The following is a 9,487-nucleotide window of genomic DNA, read 5'->3' on the forward strand; positions in this document are numbered from 1 at the left end:
GCACGTCTACACGAGTAATCCCAAACCTCCCGGAGAAAGCAATTTCGGATCATGCCTGTGCCTTTTTGTCCTTTCCTATGTCCCTTCCTGTATGGCCTTGTCCGTCATTCAGGTAATCTGCTTAGATACGCCGCCAAAAACCAACAACCATCGTCACTCGCAGCGCAGGTCCAATGCGGAAAGCTTTACGTCAATCCATTCATTCGCTTCATCGTGTCACCTGACACAGTACCAGCAGCAATAGGTCGCACAAAAAAAGGAGATGTATCCGGGGGGTGAGGAGGAAGACAAACCACCTCGGAAAAAAAGAGGAAAAAGTACAAACCCTCCCCATTGTTTATGCCAACCCGCCCCAAAAAAACATAATACATCTATTATTATCGGATAAATGATACGCCATGCTTTGATAGGATCTGAAGGATGCTGTCTTTACGGTGTTATTACCGTGTGACAGACCGCGTGTGAGTGTGTGTGTGTTTATGATGACCAGTTCTGTGGGTTGTCGTCTGCCCGCTTCGACGATACTCCAGCGTATACGAAGGATGATGAAGCACAAAAAGCTCTCTCACGTTGGGTGATGTCCGTAGGAGGCGGTGTGGTTGTCATCTTGTTTTGACAAATTTGCTCCATCCCCCCCGGGGGTGGGGACCATGTGAATAGGAGATAAGTATGACTCATGTCGATTATCTGCTCTGCCACAGGCACATAATCATGTTTGTGGGATCATGGCTCCGGTTGCATACACACACACGCACGCCGGTGCTGCCCAATTCATTGTATGCTGGCATTCAATTTTCGCTCGCTCGTACCAATATGTCCGCCTCCGTGGTGGTGTGTATCCTCATGAATAATGGATAATTAAGTATTCGCGCACATAGCGAGTTGCGCATTCCCCAGCGTTGCGTTTATGCATTCTCGCTCGGTTTTGTTGAAACCGAAATCCGTCCGTGGCTGTCGAAATCCGTTGGTTCGCCATTGTACGTCACCTTGTGGTGCATGTCGAGCGTTGGTCGAGGGCCACTGTTTCGACGTCGTTCCGGTTACGCAGTGTATGCGTGTGTGTGCGAGATGCTCGTGCTAATTAGTATGTTACGCGTGGCACTTTTTGAAAATGGATGCCCAATGCTGGTTGGATGCTGGTTACGTACGTATTGTAAGTAGCGTATTAACGGGGTGGAACAATCATTAATGGCTGAACAGGAGGATGTAAGGTTAAGTTATACAATACAAAAATTGAATTTAATTCGGTGTCCCCCATTATCGATGCGTTTATTCCTGGCACTTTCACTGGCGAGAGGTATTAAACGATGCACTCCCGTCATCGTAACACACTAGCGCGTAACATTCAATTATTAAATGTTGCGGTGAGAGGCCTTCACATATTAACGCCTCTCGAGGCCATAAGCTCCGGCGCGTGTTATCGCGCTCCTTGAGTGTGCACCACACTCCTGCATAACTTGCCCTAATCTGTCTTGCGATTCCAATCAAAACGCGACCAAATGCCGGTCCCCTAGCGGCCAATGGGTGGCGCCATACGAAGCCAGCAGGCGTTATGACAACACTCGCTTCACGGTGGGTCGCTTTTACGCGGACTCCATACGCGTGCTAGTGTCACCTATAGCTGGAACGACTCACCATGCCGCCGTGCATCGCCGTGTGTTGGTGTCGTAGCAGTGGCAGCAGCAGCAGCACCAGCAGCAGCTGTTAGAAAAGACGAAACGATTGATAACACGATGCCATCGAGAGCCTACGAGTCAGTCACTGTGTCAACCGCGTCTCGTTCGGCCGGGCTGCAGCAGCTGTTATGCTGTTGCTCTTTCTCTCTTTCGCTCTCTCATTCTCTCTCTTTTTTGTGCGCGCACGTCTTTCCGTCTGGTCTCGAGCAAAAGTATGTGTCGTAGTGAATGTGGACACTTTCGTTTCGCTAGCATAATTGCGCCATGACAGCATCTGCCGCTGCCGCTGCTGCTGCTGCTCCTCAGTGATGGATGGTTAAAGTGTCAAACCGTCGAGCACCGAGAAAACACAGTGATGGCTTACTTTGTGTGCGTTTGTTTTTTGCTGTTGTTGCTCCTGCTTTCGTGTGCGATCCAAGTGACCCTTTGGTGATTTGCTGGCACACCACCACTCGCGCGCCATTCCCCTAAAACGAACAAAAAAAAAATCAACAGTCAGAAGGTTAAGGGCGGAATTGGTTCGCTGACATCGCCATTTGCATTCCACTATTACCGTTTGCGTGTGTGACAGCCGTGCCATCGGGTACCGCGGGTTCGTTTTTGTTCCATCTCCGGATGTGTTGTTGATCCGCGCTGGCTCCGTTGTTCTGATGCTGGCGTGTGTCAAAGGTAGCCTACTACGCGCGCGGTTGGTTGGTACGCGACAAACGCGTTTATCAGAAACACACACACACGTGCGCATGAGGTGTGCTGAAAAGTGGTGCGACGCGTTTACGTGAGCCAACAACAAATGGTGCTAATTACTTGCTCGGTCGGTCGCTCGACAAAGGCTTGAGGGGGTGTTTCAGCTCCGGTTGCAGTTAGCGCACCCGCGGTCTGTTGAGCCATCTGGCTGGGGCCGGATGCGACACGGCACCGGTATACTAAGTCAACCGCTACAGCAGCCTAGCGCTGGAGGTGCCGGATGGTTAATGAAGGTCGGGTCCCCATACCTTGAACACAGCGGCAGGTTGAAAGCAATGAAGAGATGTTTTAATAAAGACACACGCTACAGTGCTTGTTCCCGTGTCTGGTATGAAAGGGTTCTGTCTCTCCTGCCTAGGGGATGAATGTCACAAAAGGTCGCGATGCAAAATGATTTTGTAATTGACAATAGCCCATCTTTAGCTGCTGGATGCCTGTTTCAAACTGGGCAACTTTTTACGGGAAGAGAGTACTTCACCTTTGCCAGAAATAATACTGTACTTTACGATAGACCAATGACTGCTTCCGGCACTCGAACCTCTATATATGCCATAAATTGCGTTATTGGCTCGGCCACAAAAAGGGCACCACCGTGCCGATGGTGAAGAAAAATACGGATAAAGCCTGACGTTCCCGTTCGATGGAGTTAAATTTTCAATTTCACGATCCACCGGGAGCAGCGCCCACCAGGCGCATATCTGGCGAGTGTTTTATGGATAAAGCTTGTCTGCCTATGTGTGTGTGTGTCTCCTATCGCTTCCGTTCCAGCACGGCAGACAGGACGAAGCGACCGAAACCGATGAAACAATTTTCCTTCTGCTGCTGCTGCTACTGCTGCTGCTGCCCAGGAATTTGATGATGAGCTTCAGGACTTTCTCCCACCACCACAACCACCACCATCACCACCGGATGAGTTCCCCGGAGATAACCGCAAGCTGTGCCCAACCTGTGCTGTGGGTTGGGTTTCATGGACTGGAAACTTTTTCCACGAATTGTGCTGCCGCCCTTCATACGGTCACTACACCGTGCCCGGGTAGTAGCAACACCACCCGGTACAACACCGGCTGTTGCTTACGTTGTTTTATGGTTTCCCCGTAGAACCGAAACTAGTCCAGTGTCTCGGTCGGACTGACCAGAACCAGACCTCCCATAAAGGTAATGAATGGTTGACCATTATGATGGCCATCAATTTTGTCCTTTATACCACAGCGGGAGAGAGAAATCGAGATCCTGTTCCCTGGAGTTCCCCTGTTGTTCCCCGAAAAAGGGTACATTCCGTACCGCGTTGCGTTGTACCAGGACCCTGAGGTTAACTTGATGTGGGATTCTTCAATTTTCCTCCTAAAACAAATCTGCCACACAGCAGCAGGAGACCGGGATCTTATCGCTTCAGGTGCAGAGGGCGCTTTCACGTCTGTGCAAGCTGCTCCATCGCAAGCCAGAAGGGCCAGCGTGAAGCTTTTTGCTCCAGAAGTGCATCACGGCTCACCTGGAAGAGGAAACTCGATCCCACTCGAAAGGGGATCGGGTGTGTTGGGTGGATGTAAATGGAGTACCGGATGTTCCTGGATGTTCCGGTTTGCTGGACAGACGATCTCTAGCTGGGCCTGGGACCGCGGTGTAACCGATTTTGATGCGGTGCAACAGTTAGAGAGCATCTTCTTCCGAGGGCTTCCTAGAAGGGCTTAAGGTTCATGGATTAACTCTGGCTAACATGACACCGCCGATGTGAATCTATGTAACGGATTGCCTCTTGCAACCGTTGCGTTCGGTCTACTTATCGCCTCCCGGAGGCCACTGAGGTAGGAGATTGGTTTTCGGCGCTCTGGCCTCTGGCGCTCTGCGGAGTCCGTAGCATGCCGGCAAGTTCATGAACCTCCTGACATGCTTCATGTGCTCGGATTACACCGGTTGATTGAAAACGGTGGCTCCGCTTTCGTCCCGCACAGTTCCATAATCTTCTGGATCTTGGAGTGCTCGCGAGCTGAAGTGTGCTCGCTTTGGTTGGTTGAACGTTGCTCGCTGGCACACCTAGCACACCCCGGCGGTGTGTCCAATGAGAGCGCAACGGAGCCAACAGCGGACACACCGGATAAAGAGAGAGAGAGAGAACGAGCGAGAGCTAAAGACAAGGAGCATAACATCAATATAATGCTACCTTCTGACGCCCTGTCGACGCTTGACGGTGACATAATGCCGTTTTATGTAGATCTTCGCGTTTTATGGTTCCATTTGGAGCTAAGTGACTCCCACCATAGGTCACTTTCGCTCCCTACGCTACTCTCTCTCTATCTCTCTTCAACTTTCTCGTTCTCCCTTTTAAGCCCTCGCTGAAGAGTCGCTTTCAGATCGGATGCGACGACGAGCGAGAAAGACTGAGAAGAAACTGTCCTTTCTTAAGCCGTGCGGACGTCATGGACGGACGGAACCGTTCATTACTTTGACGCTTGAAATGGCCACTAGTACTTCTTCCTCCCGGAGCGTGTCCGTCGTCCTTTACGACGAGGAAGCTTGAAGCGTGTGGTGTCGCGGATGCCGAGTGTCATCCATCCTTATTTTCCAGCCACCAGAGCCACCGGCAGACGAGTGCAAATTAATCAGAGCGTTCGCTCCCACAGGTATTAGCATCTTCCTCGCCAGAGAGAGGCGGATTAATGCTGCGTTCCGTGTGAATTCACTCGATTCCATCTGAGTCCTTTCCTCCTTCCCTCGAATTCAATTCCATCACTGCAATGCAGTGCTCAGTGCGGCTATTATGCGGTGTTGCGCCGTTTCCGGGAACGGGCCGGTCACGTCATACGATACTCACCTCCTGGAAAGACCACCACCTTTTGAAGGGGCACTCGAGGGGCACAACAGCACCAGCCAAACAATAGATGAGCATAAGAAACGGCTTCACGGGGGGGATTAACACTTCGCGAGACTGCCGATCCCGATGAACGCCTCCGCAGCGGATGCTTATCAATGCTTAAGACGGCTTGCTTACTGTCCCACAGTCTTGTCTTAGTACTTTGAGGAATCTGCTAATCCCCCCCCTCTCCCCTTTCTTTTGGCAGCATTCCACCCAACTCATCAACACAAAGTACAAAATGCCTTCATTCCGTGGTATTTCATGTTTCTCGCTGCAGTTGCTCCAACTGCAACATTATCGTTATCACAAGCAGCTACAGAGTTTCACGATGGATGAATGGAATGTCTGTCTGCGTCTGCGAGGCTGTGATGAACTCACTGGCCTTTTTCTCATTTGTGTTCACCAACTGGTAAATTAACATTCCATGGCTCTGAATACCGGGTTCTAGGAAACTGAAGAAAAAGAACGTTACAGCTTTGTCCAGACTGGCTCCGGGTTGGCTTCCCTCGGGTTGGTGAAAACAACAGCCGGTGGCAAAGGTTAAGTCGAGGCACTCGCGAGGGTCAACTCCTTTTCCTTGGCTTCTTCTGTTTTTTTTTGCAATTCTCAAAAAAGGTTAACAACAAGCGTTTTCAGTTAACCGTTCGCTCGAATTACAAATGGGGTTCGGGGGATCGGGAAGACAGGAAAAAGTTCGGAAACGAAAGAGAAGACTGTTGCGCGAGTGCTGCTTTTAATGAAGAAAATATTCCCCGAAGTTGGAGCATCAATTGTTCGCCATTCGCCTATCTGGTGCTGATTTTTTGCCAATACTCGTTCAAACTGCCATTAACCTCATCGAGAGCGCGCACACCGGGAACGCTAATCCCCGTGTACTTAATTTGAAGGGCCTTTCGAGCATCGCTTTGGTCTTAATTCCTCGGTGACAACTCTTCGCTCTTCGAACCTTCAGGCGATGATGACGATGACATCGCACACCACCGCCAGTGGTTGTCTCACCGCCGGAATTTGCCTTCCTCTCCCAAAAGTCACGTTGAAAACTTCAACAGATCCTTCCAAAAGGTATTTTCCTGGGGGGAAGATATCTCGGGTGTTTTTTTTTTGCTGTTGCGAAAATGAGAAACTCTCCCTCGAGGCTCGGCTCAGCCTCTTTTCCCTTTCAACATGGTTCCTCTTTTCTGGAACCGTTTAAAACTGTGCGCCAAGGAGTGTGTGGTGCGCTCTGCCTCTACCTCTCATTTGCGCCCGCCACAATGGCCACGAAACGGGAAATCCAAAGGAAAGACGTAAGAAAATAACAAATATTTCAACTTTTGATAACATTTGAAAGAGCCGGCTGGCGGTGGCGACCCCGGTTCCTGGGGGTGGCGCTTGCCAAATGTTGCTTCTTTTGCGCGGCTTTGGCTTTCAACAAGATTAACGACCTGCCGCACACGCCGCACGCCGCACACCGTGTGTGTGTGTGTGTGCGTGCGGACTCGCGGATATGAGCAAGAAAGCTCGCGTCATCGACGTAGGCTGGGTGAAAAACAAAAACAGCCCAAGCGAAAAAAAAAAGAAACGGAAGAAAATTATACAAAAAGGAACGGAGCGGAAGATCCTGAAACAAAATGGTGCCCCCGGTGGGTTAAGCAAAGAAGTTCTTGGTGCAAAGAATCCATCCTGTGCCATCTTTTGGACGCAAGAAGGAAGGAGGTTTGGTTTCCCTTGCTCCTTTGGGTGCGCCAGGATGATGATGAGCAGGCCAAGGTGTACCGTCGGTAGACGGTCTGGGTGGATGGCCGGAAGAGGATATCCTCTCCCGTCACCCCCCCCCCCCCCCCCCCTGGATCGGGTGCCCCGAGGAGAGCGGGGAGTCGTTGAAGTTTTTAACTGATCGACAGCTCCAGAGGCCAACGGATCTGCAACTTTGGCATTAACGATAATTTCGCGATTTTGCCTCCCTTTTTCGTCGCTGGTTATTTTTTTGTCTTGGTGGGTTTTCTTATCTGTCTCGAGGGATCCACGGCGAACAACTGAAGACTGAGAAGTTTTGAACACCTTTTGGGCCTCCAGGACAAAGTCAGCCTTCTCGCTCCCCCCGGGGGGCATCAAGATGGTGAGTGACTGACACTTTTGATGTTCCCGGGAAAACCGAGGGAAGGTGGTGAGTGTTCTGGAAGAATTTTCCTGCTTGCTCAAGAATGCCGGTATTCTTACCTTGGTGTGTCACCAGAAATCGTCCTGGATCCTGCGACAGTCTTTATCTCACTGGTACTATCCAGACTTATCGCGCCAGCTGGCTACACTTCACTTCCTTAAAACACTTGGACATCAAAAAAAAGTTTTAAAACTGTCGGTTTGCGACTAGCGAAGTGAATGGTCCACCGTACCATAGTTGTTTCTTGTTGGTTCCGGAAAATCCTCTAAAGCGCCATCCCGAACCATCTCGGACCGCTTATCATAGTGACAACATCTTCTAGAGGCAATGCTCTGCCAAACCATAACAATTGGATAAGGCACCAGCAGCAGCACCAACATATTCTCAATTGTCGGCGCGTCAGAACACGTTTGCGGAAGACATTCCTTCACACAGCAAACAACCAGTCGCGCCAGTCGACCTCGGTATTGTGGTGTGTGGTGATAACCACATTGTACCATCAATGATATGCTTTCCGCTTCGATCGTTATCTCGCGACAGAGTCTACGGTGCCCGTCGCGCCGTTTGCAGACATCGATCCCCCGGTACCCGTGGCCCGTAGTACGTGACAATGGAGCGCACACAATCTACCCCAACCTTTTTTACGGCCAATTCGCATCCGTGCTGGTGCTGGTTGGTTGGCTGGCATCGACGGGACGCGCCACGCCGCGAGGGGGTTTGCTGAGAACGAAGCAGCTGGTTTGTTGGGACCTGTTGGGACAGACATCAGGGACTAACATCCAGCTGCTGCTGGTGCTGGTGCTGCTGCACGATACTGAGCTAGAGTTGCGTTTTCGGTGATAGTAACACCAATGCGAACGTCAATGGCGTGAGCTCACCCGTTGGTCTGCTCAGGACATTCAAATAATCATGGAAATTCGGATCCGGTATACCGCTCTACGGTACCTTTGGCCACAGAGAAGCATTTCAATTTGTCTTCAAAACACCTTTTACGTCTCAGTAGCAACAATCGTCAGAGGCTACCTTGATGATGCTCCCCACGATGCTTACTATCGTCGATCGTCGAGTAAGAGCGTGAACGCGAAGAAGTGAAGAGCAGCAAGCAATTTTGTGCGTAAATTACGGAAAATGAGTGACACCTAATGAAAGTATATTGGACATCTTGGCACACACCAAGCCAAGGACGTGAGGAAGTGAAGCAATTGAACGAAACTGTCCCCCTCGGCCGGCGGCTACCACGGTACCGAAACTGTCACATCACAATATCCCACCACAGTCACCATTGGCGGCGTTGAGGTCCTTCGCTTGAGGTGGGAAAGCGAAATCATTTCTCATCGTGTCGTGCCGTAAAGTGAAGGATGTGGAACCGGCGACACCGACGGTACAGCGTCACATCGAGCCGGCGTCGGCGTAATAAGGTAAATTCCATTCCCTGTTCCCACTGCGATCCGCCACTCCGGGCCCTTCGCGCGTTTTAGCCGCGAATCTGTGGGTTTTTTTGGGGAGGGAGGTGGCGGGAACATTTTAGCATCCGACGGGATCGTCGTCGCAGGAAGCTCCGAAGAATTGTGATTGATTTTCGGCCATCTTTTTCTGCCGGTCTGGGTCACCAGCATTACTGGCGCAGCGGAACGAAAACCACTTGTCAGACACACTTTGTCAGGCGGCACTGCACGGAAATGGAAATTGTTTTACAGTTGAATGAAACAAATTGCGCCACAGGTCGGCTCGCTGGTTGTGTGTGTGTGTGTGGATTGTGCGCCGAACTTTCTAAATTCGTCTCGCCTGCTTGGAACGAATGCAACAGTTTCGCAAGCCCCGTGACCACACGGGGGGCTAACCTCAATCTGATCTCGACTTGTCCTGAGATTCTCGCATCTGGTTTCGAATGGTATGCAGATAAACACACACACACACACCAGATACCAGGAGAAACGCCGCGGCTGCTGCAGGTTTGGTCCAAACTCGAAATCGAAGCTAACAAATTGAAGGCAAACGAACGATTGCTGCCGGCGGCAAACTGACTTTGGGCGTAGCGTTTACGATGGATTGGATGGTTCAGTGGGAGAAGGGGGG

General features: G+C 50.8%; 1 protein-coding gene across 6 annotated transcripts in view; it reads left to right on the forward strand.

The window, feature by feature from the left end:
• Nucleotides 1–9,487, forward strand: part of LOC125954709 (rap guanine nucleotide exchange factor 4) — a 109,355-nt gene that overhangs the window by 61,458 nt on the left and 38,410 nt on the right. Inside the window, exons 1-2 of one of the 6 annotated variants that reach the window (XM_049685217.1) lie at nucleotides 1,874–1,888; nucleotides 8,412–8,829. The exons of 3 other annotated variants lie outside the window; for them this stretch is intronic. In XM_049685217.1, coding sequence (XP_049541174.1) covers nucleotides 8,770–8,829 — 60 coding nt within the window. In that variant the 5' untranslated portion in view covers nucleotides 1,874–1,888; nucleotides 8,412–8,769. Of the gene's footprint in view, nucleotides 1–1,536; nucleotides 1,889–2,025; nucleotides 2,046–8,411; nucleotides 8,830–9,487 lie in introns of those variants that run through there. 2 more of the 6 variants (XM_049685216.1, XM_049685218.1) reach the window with 2 other exon arrangements.

The sequence above is a fragment of the Anopheles darlingi genome, chromosome 3 (assembly GCF_943734745.1).
Source record: "Anopheles darlingi chromosome 3, idAnoDarlMG_H_01, whole genome shotgun sequence".
NCBI classification, from domain to species: domain Eukaryota; kingdom Metazoa; phylum Arthropoda; class Insecta; order Diptera; family Culicidae; genus Anopheles; species Anopheles darlingi.